Below are 13,844 nucleotides of genomic sequence, written 5' to 3'. Positions count from 1 at the left end.
GCCACGATCCGACTTGAATAATCCATACAATGACTTGGTGATTTTCCATTTTCAATGGGATATTCATGCCATATATCACTCTCAGGAAGTGACTCCTCCGAGTGTAAAGCTGACAAAGTCCACTTCTTCGAACTGTAAATGTTTGAAAATCTATTCCACTTGTAAGCGTGAGTTTAATCTTCTCCCTCAAGCTAGACAGGTGTGAATCACTCAGCATTCCCATAAGTTGGGCACAGATTTTTAGGATATCTGTCCGTGGGGCATGTGTTAGTAGGATTGCTGAGGGCTCCTTGCCTGTGACCCTTCTATTTGAGCTGGCTGGGCAAGCTGTGTCCGCGGCCCACATTTGAGCATTTCTGTGTCATCTCTTCCAATCTAACATGGCAGGTTCAATGTGGACTGCCAAAGTAATGGATTTCTCCAAGGGTAAATCATCGTCCTCAAGGGTGGCATGGCGGCACAGTGGTTAGCACTGCTGTCTCACAGTGCCAGGGACCCGGATTTGATTCCCGGCTTGGGTCACTGTCTGTGTGGAGTTTGCACGTTCTCCCCGTGTCTGCGTGTGTTTCCTCCGGGTGCTCCGGTTTCCTCCCACAGTCCAAAGATGTGTGGATTAGGTTGATTGGCCGTGCTAAATTGACGCTTGTGTCAGGATAAATGTGTGGGATTACAGGGATGGCGCCTGGGTAGTATTGTGATTGGTACAGACTTGATGGGCCGAATGGCCTCCTTCTGTACTGTAGGGATTCTATGACATTCCACCTAGCATTAAGTAGACTTGAACCTCAGTGGTCCCACAGTATCTCCCAGCAAGGAAAGAAAAGATGCAAGAGCCAGCAAAGTTAAAATATTCCATATCATCCTTATTGTCACTTGTTGTGTTTATGTCTTGGAGGTATGCAGAGATGACACACCAGCTTTTATATGTGCACAGGAGTTTCATTCAGTGCTTTGCAATGTCTTCTCTTGTGCTTACAACTGCTTGCCCACAGCTTAATTTCTCTTTATGTAGTAACAACATCTAGTTTAATTAATGGCACACAGAGAATAGAGAAGATAGCATTCACAAATCATCAAACACCAGACATTTGGACACCGGACTTATTAATATGTCTCTGCCTGGCACTCCTGCATTGCTGCCTTTCTGAAGAAGATGCTTTGCAGTTTGGTGAAAAATAGCTCCCTGAACTTGTCCCCCAACATGAAGTAGAAAATGGGGTTGATGATCGAGTTGAGGAAAGCGATGGGCCTCGTGACGGCATACACAGCCTTTATGACTAGCTTGTCGCATTCTGACAGGCCACTCTTCTTCATTCTGGAAGCGATGCGGACGTTGCGCATTATGTGATAAGGGGTGAAAAATATAAAGAAAATGACAATGGCCAAAATGACCAAAGTGAGGGGCTTTTCCACCTGAATCTTGGTGCGTTGTCGCTGTATTTTCTTCAGGCTGCGCGCAGTTTGGATACAGAAGAAAAGCATGACGCAGAGAGGTAGGACAAATCCAAAAACTGTGAGAAACATGCTGTAAGCCAGATTTCTGGAGGCATTCCCTGAACTGGCATAATCTAAGCAGTCAGTCGTGTCTGTCGCATTGGTGTCACGACCACTGATAAAACCGAATATCGGCACCAACTCCAACGTTACAAATATCCAAATGCCAAGACAGATGGCAATGGCGTTCCACTTTTTCTGGAAAAAGTGAGGCTTCAGTGGCCTCACCACCAGCAGGTACCGATCGAAACTGACGCAACTGAGGAAGAGGACGCTTGTGTACAAGTTAGTATGAAGGATGTATCTATTTAATGTGCACATTACCTGACCAAATGTCCACCCGTTGCCTGTGCCATAGTAGGCTACGAGCATGGGGAGGGTGCAAATGAAAGTCAGATCTGAGATGGAAAGATTGAAAAGGTAAATATTGCTGCACTTCCAATCCTTCAGACAGAATATATAACCCCAAATCACAGCGAGGTTCCCAATGAGTCCCACGATGAACTCTATTCCGTACATGGTTGGAAGGTAATACTTATCCAGCTGAGGATTGACGTTGAAACATGTGTTATTCACTGCCTAGATAGAAAAAAAAGATGTAACCAAACAGGCATATGGAAAACCCGTTCATAATATATGACAAAAACCTCTCATAGTTTTCACGAAATATTCGCGATATGACTCTATGGGCAGGATTTTATGGCCTCGCTTGGGCGAGATCGGAAACTCCCGCCTGAGGCCAATCGAGATTTCCATTATCAAATTCTCATCCGCTCCGATTCCATGGCGGGCAAAATGGTAGAGTTCCAGCACATGGCTTGATGATAGAAGCCAGGGGGTGGTTGTAGAGGGTTGTTTTTCAAATTGGAGACCTGTGACCAGTGGTGTGCCTCAGGGATCGGTGCTGGGTCCACTGTTATTTGTCATTTATATTAATGATTTGGATGAGAATATCAGAGGCATGGTTAGTAAGTTTGCAGATGACACCAAGATTGGTGGCATAGTGTACAGTGAAGAAGGTTATCTCGGATTGCATTGGGATCTTGATCAATTGGGCCAGTGGGCTGATGAATGGCAGATGGAGTTTAATCTAGAGAACTGCAAGGTGATGCATTTTGGTAGATTGAACCAGGGCAGGATTTAGTTGATGGTAGGGCGTTGGGGAGAGCTACAGAACAAAGAGATCTAGGGGTACAGGTTCATAGCTCCTTGAAAGTGGAGTCACAGGTGGACAGAGTGGTGAAGAAGGCATTCGGCATGCTTGGTTTCATCGGTCAGGACATTGACTACAGGAGTTGGGACGTCTTGTTGAAGTTGTACAAGACATTGGTAAGGCCACACTTGGAATACTGTGTACAGTTCTGGTCACCCGATTATAGAAAGGATATTATTAAACTAGAAAGAGTGCAGAAGAGATTTACGAGGATGCTACCGGGACTTGACAGATTGAGTTATAAGGAAAGGCTTGATAAACTGGGACTTTTCTCTCTGGAGCGTAGGAGGCTGAGGGGTGATCTTATAGAGGTCTATAAAATAATGAGGGGCATAGATCAGCTAGGTAGTCAATATCTTTTTCCAAGGGTAGGTGAGTCTAAAACTAGAGGGCATAGGTTTAAGGTGAGAGGGGAGAGATACAAAAGGGTCCAGAGGAGCAATTTTCCACTCAGGGTGGTGATGTGTCTGGAATGAGCTGCCAGAGGCAGTAGTAGAGATGGGTACAATTTTGTCTTTTAAAAAGCGTTTAGACAGTTACATGGGTAAGATGGGTATAGAGGGATATGGGCCAAGTGCGGGCAATTAGGACGAGCTTAGGGGCTTAAAAAGAGACAGCATGGGCAAGTTTGGCTGAAGGGCCTGCTTCCATGCTGTAAACCTCTATGACTCTGTGACTTTATGATTCTATATTACAGATAGTGGTTAGCACTGTGCCTCGCTGCACCTGGGACCCAGGTTCGATTCCTAGCTTCGGGTCACTGTCTGTGCAGAGTTTGCACGTTCTCCCCGTGTCTGCGTGGGTTTCCTCCGAGTGCTGCGGTTTCCTCCCACAATCCAAAAGGCGTGCATTGGCCATGCTAAATTCTCCCTCAGTGTACCTGAACAGGCGCCCGAGTGTGGCAACTGGGGGATTTTCACAGTAATTTCATTGCAGTGTTAATGTTAGCCTACTTGTGACACAAGTAAGTACGCTTTTAAAAAAGAATGGTGTTGAACTATGTTTAGCATTTCAATATTTTTGTGGTCTGGACTATTATTTAAATGGTGAAAAATTACAACATGCTACTGTGCATGAATCGCAAAAACTCAGTTTGCAGGTGCAGCAGGTGACCAAGAAGGCAAATGGAATGTTGGCTTTATTGAGAAGGGGATGGAGTATAAAAGCAGGGAGGTCTTGCTGCAATTGTACAAGGTACTGGTGAGGCCGCAACTGGAGTACTGTGTGCAATTTTGGTCCCCTTATTTGCGGAAGGGTGTATTGGCCTTGGAGGGAGTACAGAGAAGGTTCACCAGGTTGATACCGGAGATGAGGGGGTTAGCTTATGAGGAGAGATTGAGTAGATTGGGCCTGTACTCATTGGAGTTTAGAAGGCTGAGGGGGGATCTCATGGAGACATATAAGATAATGAGGGGGCTGGATAGGGTAGAGGCAGAGAGATTCTTTCCACTTAGAAAGATCAGCCAGATGTCGTGGTACATGTCGGTACCAATGACGTGGGAAGGAAGAGTGAGGAGGTCCTAAAGAGTGAGTACAAAGAGCTTGGAAGGAAGTTAAAAAGCAGGATCCCGAGGGTAGTAATCTCAGGATTGCTACCTGAGCCACATGCCAGTGAGGGCAGGAGTAGGATGCTTGGGCGGATAAACACGTGGCTGAGGAACTGGTGCAGGGGGCAGGGTTTCCAATTCTTGGATCATTGGGACCTCTTCTGGGGCAGGTGGGACCTGTACAAGAGAGACGGGTTACACCTAAACTACAAGGGGACCAATATACTTGCAGGGAGATTTGCTAGTGTTATTGGGGAGCGTTTAAACTAGATTTGCAGGGGGATGGGAACCAGAGTGCCAGAGCAGATAGCGGAGCAGGGGTAAAAAGACAGGTTAGTTCAAGCAAAATCACAAATGGAAGGGTAGAGTGTGGTGGAAATAATTTTTTGAGGTGTGTCTATTTCAATGCCAGGAGTATTGTGGGGAAGGCAGATGAGCTGAAGGCGTGGATAGACACGTGGAAATATGACATTATAGCCATTAGTGAAACTTGGCTACAGGAGGGGCAGGACTGGCAGCTCAATGTTCCAGGGTTCCAATGTTTCAGGCGGGATAGAGGCAGAGTGATAAAAGGTGGGGGGGTGGCATTGTTGGTCAGGGAAAATGTTACAGCGGTACTCAGGCAGGATAGATTAGGGAGCTTGTCTACAGAGGCCCTATGGGTGGAGCTGAGAAACAGGAAAGGTATGACCACATTAATGGGCTTGTATTATAGACCACCCAATAATCAGCGAGAACTGGAGGAGCAAATCAGCGGAGAGATAGCTGACAACTGCAAGAAACACAAAGTTGTGATAGTAGGGGATTTTAATTTTCCACATATAGATTGGGACTCGCATACTGTTAAAGGTTTAGATGGGGTAGAGTTTGTAAAATGTGTTCAGGAGAATTTTCTACATCAGTATATAGAGGTGCCAACTAGAGAGGATGCGATATTGGATCTCCTATTGGGAAATGAGTTAGGGCAGGTGATGGATGTGAGTGTGAGGGAACACTTTGGATCCAGTGATCATAATGCCATTAGTTTCAACCTGATCGTGGATAAGGATAGATCTGGTCCTCAGGTTGAAGTTCTGAACTGGAAAAAGGCCAAATTTGATGAAATGAGAAGGGATCTGGGAAGTGTGGATTGGCACAGGCTGTTCTCTGGTAAGGATGTAAATGGAAAGTGGGAGGCCTTCAAAGGAGAAATTTTGAGAGTGCAGAGTTTGTATGTTCCTGTCAGGATTAAAGGCAAAGTAAATAGGAATAAGGAACCTTGGTTCTCGAGGGAGATTGTAACACTGATTAAGAGGAAGAGAGAGTTGTATGAAATGTACAGGCAGCAAGGAGCACATCAGATGCTCGAGGAGTATAAAAAGTGCAAGAAGCTACTTAAGAGGGAAATCAGGAGGGCTAAAAGAAGACATGAGTTTGCTTTGGCAGACAGAGTGAAGGAAAATCCAAAGAGCTTCTATAGGTATGTTAGGAGCAAAAGGATAGTGAGGGATAAAATTGGTCCTCTTGAAGACCAGAGTGGTAGACTGTGTATGGAACCAAAAGAGATGGGGGAGATACTAAATGGTTTTTTTGCATCCGTATTTACTGAGGAAACGGGCATGGAGTCTACGGAAATAGGGCAAACTGGTAGGGAGGCCATGGAACCTTTACAGATTAAAGGGGAGGAGGTGCTCGCTGTCTTGAGGCAAATCAGAGTGGATAAATCCCCAGGACCGGACAGGGTATTCCCACGGACCTTGAGGGAAGCTAGTGTTGAACTTGCAGGGGCCCTGGCAGACATATTTAAAATGTCAGTATTCACGGGGGAGGTGCCGGATGATTGGAGGGTGGCTCATGTTGTTCCGTTGTTTAAAAAAGGTTCCAAAAGAAATCCGGGAAATTATCGGCTAGTAAGTTTGACGTCGGTGGTGGGCAAGTTATTGGAAGGTGTGATAAGGAATAGGATCTACAAATACTTGGATAGACAAGGATTTATTAGGGAGAGTCAACATGGCTTTGTGCGTGGTAGGTCATGTTTGACCAATCTATTAGAGTTTTTCGAGGAGGTTACCAGGAAAGTGGATGAAGGGAAGGCGGTGGATGTTGTCTACCTGGATTTCAGCAAGGCCTTTGACAAGGTCCCTCATGGGAGGTTAGTTAGGAAGGTTCAGTCGCTAGGTATACATGGGGAGGTCATAAATTGGATTAGACACTGGCTCAATGGAAGAAGATAGAGAGTGGTTGTGGAGGATTGCTTCTCTGAGTGGAGGCCTGTGACTAGTGGTGTGCCGCAGGGATCGGTGTTGGGTCCATTGTTGTTTGTCATCTATATCAATGATCTGGATTATAATGTGGTAAATTGGATCAGCAAGTTTGCTGATGATACAAAGATTGGAGGTGTAGTGGACAGTGAGGAAGGTTTTCAAAGCTTGCAGAGTGATTTGGACCAACGGGAAAAATGGGCTGAAAAATGGCAAATGGAATTTAACGCAGACAAGTGTGAGATATTGCACTTTGGAAGGACAAACCAAAGACGAACGTACAGGGTAAATGGTCGGACTCTGAAGAGTGCAGTTGAACAGAGGGATCTGGGAATACAGGTACAGAATTCCCTAAAAGTGACGTCACAGGTGGATAGGGTCGTAAAGAGTGCCTTTGGTACATTGGCCTTTATAAATCGGAGTATCGAGTATAAAAGTTGGAGTGTTATGGTAAAGTTATATAAGGCATTGGTGAGGCCGAATTTGGAGTATTGTGTACAGTTTTGGTCACCTAGTTACAGGAAGGATGTAAATAAGATTGAAAGAGTGCAGAGAAGGTTCACAAGGATGTTGCCAGGACTTGAGAAGCTGAGTTACAGAGAGAGATTGAATAAATTGGGACTTTATTCCCTGGAGCGTAGAAGATTGAGGGGAGATTTGATAGAGGTGTATAAGATTTTGATGGGTATAGATAGAGTGAATGCAAGCAGGCTTTTTCCGCTGAGGCTAGGGGAGAAAAAAACCAGAGGGCATGGGTTAAGGGTGAAAGGAGAAAAGTTTAAAGGGAATATTAGGGGGGGCTTCTTCACGCAGAGAGTGGTGGGAGTGTGGAATGAGCTGCCGGATAAAGTGGTAAATGCGGGGTCACTTTTAACATTTAAGAAAAACTTGGATGGGTTCATGGATGAGAAGGGTGTGGAGGGATATGGTCCAAGTGCAGGTCAGTGGGACTAGGCAAAAAATGGTTCGGCACAGACAAGAAGGGCCAAAGGGCCTGTTTCTGAGCTGTAGTTTTCTATGGTTCTATGGAAAGGAAACAAGAACTAGAGGACACAGCCTCAAAATAAGGGGGAGTCAGTTTAGGACAGAGTTGAGGAGGAACTTCTTCTCTCAGAGGGTGGTGAATCTCTGGAATTCTCTGCCCACTGAAGTGGTGGAGGCTACCTCGTTGAATATGTTTAAATCACGGATAGATGGATTCCTGATCGGTAAGGGAATTCGGGGTTATAGGGATCAGGCGGCTAAGTGGAACTAAACCACTATCAGATCAGCCATGATCTTATTGAATGGCGGGTCGAGGGGCTCGAGGGCCTACTCCTGCTCCTATTTCTCATGTTCTTATGTTCTTACAGGAGATAATTGATTCATCATTGCCCAGTAAACAGTTTCATGTGATGGACGACAAATTTTAAAGTGTCTTTGCTTTTAGAAATTTACTTACCCCATGATTAATTGCACCCAGTCTCATTGGTTGATGCTTTATATTTTGAATTGGAGACGGATCTCATGAATTCCCACTCGTTCAGTATTTTTAAATATTAATTCAGTGTTTTATGTTTTATTTTAACTGTAGGAGGAAATTACCAGTTGAGGTGTGGATGCTGTGTGCAGAGTTCATCAGGAGGTAGGGATGTGGAGTACAGAGAACATCAGGACAAGGGGAGAAGAATCCTGACCAAAGATATCTACTGGAATTTTACCAGCACGTCCGTCCCGGAATTGGGGCGGGCGAGGCTCGCAGAACGGAATTCTCCACTGGCCTCAGGTTGGATTTTACGAGCCTCACCCAAGCGAGGTTGTAAAATACCGGCCATCATCAGTGGGACTCAGAGATTAGACATTTTATTGATAGAAAGCAATAAGGATACAATACATATACTTTTTTAAAAATTCATTCATGGGACTTTGGCATCACTGGCTGGTTCAGCATATGTTGCCCACCCCTAGCTGCCCTTGAACTGAGTGGCTTGCTAGGCCATTTCAGAGGGCAGTTGAGAGTCAACCACGTTGCTGTGACTCTGGAGTCACATATGGGCCAGACCGGGTAAGGTTGCCAGATGTCCTTTCTTAAAGGACATTAATGAACCAGATGGGTTTTTCCTATAATTGACAATGGTTTCATGGCCATCTGTAGATTCTTAATTCCAGATTTTTAAAATTGACTTCAAATTCCACCATCTGCCGTGGCGGGATTCGAAGCCAGGTCCCCAGAACATTAGCTGAGTTTCTGGGTTAATAATCGAGCGATAATACCACTAGGCCATCGCCTCGCCCCGGCATGTCATTTAGCTGCTGGCCCAGACCGATTTTACCACCAGGCACTCTTGGTGGGATTTTCCGGCCATTTCCACTGGTGGGATCTTCCAGTATCATCGACGTGATCCCCCCCCCCCCCTCCCCCACTATGGGTTCCCCAGCGACAGAAGGTACGAACAGTAGGAAATCCCATTGACAGCAGTGGGAACAGAAGTCCCACCTTTGGCCAATGGCAGCCACCTCCACCACTACGGTATGTACAGTGGGCGGAGGGTGGGGGTGGGGAGGGAGGGCAGAAAATCCCACTCTCTGTTTGCAGCAACTCTCAAAGACAATGAATCGCTCAGGAAGAACGCAAGTGGCTTTCTTGCCATCTTATCTGAGCTAAGGAATCCCAAACAAAGGACGTCCATCACTGGTATGCACTTGCAACCTGACCCACTGTGGTTATCTACTAGGTGTTCGTGAGGCGGCATGGTGGCACGGTGGTTAGCATTGCTGCCTCACCGGCTCGGGTCACTGTCTGTGCACATAACGGCACGGGTTTTCTCCGGGTGCTCCGGTTTCCTCTCACAGTCTGAAAGGCATGCTGGTTAGATGCATTGGCCAAGCTAAATTCTCCCTCAGTGTACCCGAACAGACGCCAGAGTGTGGCGACTAGGAGATTTTTACAGTAACTTCATTGCAATGTTAATGCAAGCCTACTTGTGACTAATAAATAATAAAGGGGATGGTGAGGTGCCAGAGATGAATCACCAAGTTACCGAAGGCTAATCTGATTAACTGTTTTAGGGTTTTGTCTTACAGGTCAAAGGGGAAGTGATCAGAATCAGAAAAAGGGAATATAAGTTAGACCCTGTGAAGACATCGGGACTGCAATCAGAGGATAGTGGCTTAGTCTAGAAGACATGCTGACATTGTCCGGTGGGGTGTCCACTTGCAGGGTGAACTGACGTGGGATCACCAAGCAAGTATGCAATGTGAGGACAGGTTCAATTGAAGTGTTCAAGAGAGAATTAGACTGTTATCTGAAGAGGAAGAATGTGCAGGGTTATGGGGATTGGGCAGGGAGGTGGCACTGGATGAGTTGCTCATTTGGAAGGCTGGTGCAGACACATTGGGCCAAATTACGTCCCTCCGTGCAGAGATTCTGTGATATAATAATCTTATAAACCTTATAATTGCCACAGAAGACAGTCAATTATTACCACAGAGCTGAAATTGGAATGTACCAAATGTGTTGCCTTACCATGTTGGGATGTAATTTCTTCCAATAAGTCAGAAGCTGTGAGGTTTGAAGATGTGCAGGGGGTAGACCACACCTCACCCACTCGTCCTGATTTTAGGTCAGAAACTCTTGTCCTGATTGCATGAGTTGGAATGATATGCCATAAGCTTCGTATTCTGAAAAATAGAAGGGAACCAGATTCAGTTAAGTGAAGTGTGGATGCCAGCGTTGGACTGGGATGGGCACAGTAAGAAGCCTCACAACACCAGGTTAAAGTCCAACAGGTTTATTTGGATTCACAAGTTTTCGGAGCACTGCTCCTTCATCACCTGTGCCACTGTGAGGCCCTATGTGATTCCCTTCTTCTCAAATGAGCTAAATGTTTTTTCAGGCTTTTATCTTCACTTTCCACCTCATGTGATACCGAGCCTGTTCTGGCCACGACAACACCTGGGACCCAACTCAGACTAGTCTGAACATTTTTGACATGTACCCTATCATCCACTTTGAATGTCCTCTCAATCCCTGTGTAATCGCGACTCTTCCTTTGAACACTTTGCTTCACCTCCACCCTCCCTGCCAAGTTGGGAAACACAGTAAGAAGTTTAACAACACCAGGTTAAAGTCCAACAGGTTTATTTGGTAGCAAATGCCACAAGCTTTCGGAGCACTGCGTCTTCGTCAGGTGGAGTGGGAGATCTGCTCACAAACAGGGCATACAGAGACAGAAAATCAATTTACAGAATAATGATTGGAATGCAGTCTTTACAGATAATCAAGTCTTAAAGGTACAAACAATGTGAGTGGAAAGAGCATTAAGCACAGGTTAAAGAGATGTATATTGTCTCCAGACAGGACAGCCAGTGAGATTCTGCAAGTCCAGGCAAGCTGTGGGGGTTACTGATAGTGTGACATGAACCCAAGATCCCGGTTGAGGCCGTCCTCATGTGTGCGGAACTTGGCTATCAGTCTCTGCTCAGTGACTCTGCGCTGTCGTGTGTCGTGAAGGCAGCCTTGGAGAACGCTTACGCGAAGATCAGAGGCCGAATGCCCGTGACCGCTGAAGTGCTCCCCAACAGGAAGAGAACAGCCTTGCCTGGTGATTGTCAGGTGGTGTTCATTCATCCGTTGTCGTAGCGTTTGCATGGTTTCCCCAATGTACCATGCTTCGGGACATCCTTTCCTGCAGTGTATCAGGGAGACAATGTTGGCCGAGTTGCAAGAGTATGTACCGTGTACCCGGTGGATGGTGTTCTCACGTGAGATGATGGCATCTGTGTCGATGATCCGGCACGTCTTGCAGAGGTTGCTGTGGCAGTGTTGTGCGGTGTCGTGGTCACTGTACTCCTGAAGGCTGGGTAGTTTGCTGCGGACAATAGTCTGTTTGAGGTTGTGCGGTTGTTTGAAGGCTGATACATACATACATACATACATGCATATGGTACATACTCTTGCAACTCGGCCAACGTTGTCTACTTGATACGCTGCAGGAAAGGACGTCCCGAGGCATGGTACATTGGGGAAACCATGCAGACGCTGCGACAATGGATGAATGAACACTGCTCGACAATCACCAGGCAAGACTGTTCTCTTCCTGTTGGGGAGCACTTCAGTGGTCACGGGCATTCAGCCTCTGATCTTCGGGTAAGCGTTCTCCAAGGCGGCCTTCACGACACACCACAGCGCAGAGTCGCTGAGCAGAAACTGATAGCCAAGTTCCGCACACATGAGGACGGCCTCAACCGGGATCTTGGGTTCATGTCACACTATCTGTAACCCCCACAGCTTGCCTAGACTTGCAGAATCTCACTGGCTGTCCTGTCCGGAGACAATAGACATCTCTTTAACCTGTGCTTAATGTCTCACCACTCACATTGTTTGTACCTTTAAGACTTGATTATCTGTAAAGACTACATTCCAAATCATTATTCTGTAAATTGAGTTTGTGTCTCTGTATGCCCTGTTTGTGACCAGATATCTACTCCACCTGACGAAGGGGCAGCGCTACGAAAGCTAGTGGCATTTGTTACCAAATAAACCTGTTGGACTTTAACCTGGTGTTGTTAAACTTCTTACTGTGTTTACCCCAGTCCAACACTGACATCTCCACAAGTTGGGAAACACCAGGTCCAACCTGGCCCTCATACATTCACCCATCAGCAACTCGGCAGGAGATACTCCAGTGTTCATGTGTGTGGCAGGTCCTACAGTCCATGAGAGAACATGCTAATTTTGCCTGCAGGGATGCTGGTGGTTGTTTTTCATGGCTGCCTAAAAGGTTTGTACAGCCCCCTCAGCGAGTCCATTCGATGAGGGGAGTTAAGGTGCGGTGCGTATATGCTTGACGCCATTTGACAATATGAAATTATGGAACACCTCATTGGTAAATGCTGTTCCATTTTCTGAAACCAACACCTCCGGAAACACATGAATGGCAAAGTTTCCATTGTCGCAAACAAAGTCGTGGACTTCATTTCATAAACATCCAGCCATTTTGAGTGTGCACCCACTGAAAACTAGGAACATTGTGCCCAGAAATGGACCTAAAAAAATCCACCTGAAGTCTCACCCCCGGCTGACCTGGCCATTCCCAGAGGTGAAACAGGGCTGTGGATGCATTTGGCATTGGTCACACTGCTTAACCCATGCTCTCTATGTCTCCCAGGCCACCAAGCGTAGCTGTGAGCCAACATTTTCATCTTGGACACAGTGGGTGGGCACTGTGTGAGTAACAACATCCTGCCAGGCATGGGGATGACTATCCTCGCTCCCCGCTGAAGGGCACCATCTTCACAGCTCACTTAATCCTTCCTTGTTTGAAAGAGTTTAGATGTTCAGATATTCTACCGTAACACCAGCCATGAAGAATGAAGGGGGCGATCTTACCAGCTCGTCTCACTGGTCGATTGGTTTGCACCCGGTTTCTCATCTCTCGCTATGTTCCCTGTTTTGCTGGGAAGGGCACGGGGCTCATTTAAATATTTATAAACTTATTTAAATATTATTAATGAGCCCGGGACGCAGTCATCCGGGCTCATTTGCCTTAATGACCTGTCCAGTGGAAGACCTCTGGCAAGGATCCTGTATAATCCCCAGCAACGGAAACCTAACGTGATGGCCTCACCAGTGGGACCAGGGGCCGTCGTAGCACTCCGGGTGGTTGGGTGCAGGGGATGGCAGTGCCCTATGTCAGAGCCATCCTGGCACCCTGGCAGTGCCCAGTGGGCATCTTGGCACAGTCTGCTGGGCACCTTGGCATTGCCCACCAGGCACCAGGCAGTGTCCAGGGGTGGGGCCTAAGGGGAGGGTGGGGCCTGAAGGGGTGGTGCCTGAAGGGGCAGTGGGCTGGTCCACGATTGGGGGGGGGCATCTTGGCAAGCGATTGGCTGATGGGGGAAGGGGAGGGAATCGTGATTGGTGATTGGCTGGATGGAGTATCAGGGCCAGCAATTGGCCAGGGTGGGTAGTTGGGAATTGGGACAGGCAATTGGTCGGGGGGGGGGACTCTTATCCTGAAGTTATATTTCTATTATGCTGTGTGCATTTCAAACTTTGATCTGATTGTTGGGGTTGGGTTTATTGTTTCCATTGCACATATGGCTAAGAATACAGTACGTATTGCTGACTGATGATCCTCTTTGCGACTGATTGCCACCCCTTCCACAAACATTCACTCCCTCCACCACTGACACACAGTGGCAACCATGTGTACCATCTACAAGATGCACTGCAGGGACTCACCAAGACTTCTTAGACAACACATTCCAAACACATGATCACTACCATAGACAAGGACAAGGAGCAGCAGATACCTAGGAGCACCTGGAGGTACCTTCCTGACTGGGAAATACATCGCCATCCCCTCA

General features: G+C 46.8%; 1 protein-coding gene across 1 annotated transcript; it reads right to left on the bottom strand.

Annotated features, from left to right (window-relative positions):
- Positions 1 to 1,104: 1,104 nt before the first annotated feature.
- On the bottom strand, positions 1,105 to 10,103 carry LOC144485878 (succinate receptor 1-like). Its single transcript, XM_078203956.1, has 2 exons — positions 10,000 to 10,103; positions 1,105 to 2,073 (listed from the first exon to the last, which is right to left on the bottom strand). The coding sequence occupies exons 1-2, from the start codon at positions 10,000 to 10,002 to the stop codon at positions 1,105 to 1,107; spliced, it is 972 nt and encodes a 323-aa protein (XP_078060082.1). The 5' UTR covers positions 10,003 to 10,103.
- Positions 10,104 to 13,844: the final 3,741 nt, after the last annotated feature.

The sequence above is a fragment of the Mustelus asterias genome, chromosome 3, assembly GCF_964213995.1.
Source record: "Mustelus asterias chromosome 3, sMusAst1.hap1.1, whole genome shotgun sequence".
Taxonomy (NCBI): Eukaryota; Metazoa; Chordata; class Chondrichthyes; order Carcharhiniformes; family Triakidae; genus Mustelus; species Mustelus asterias.
Note: the sequence above shows the minus strand (reverse complement) of the source record. Positions and strands in the feature narration are given on the sequence as shown.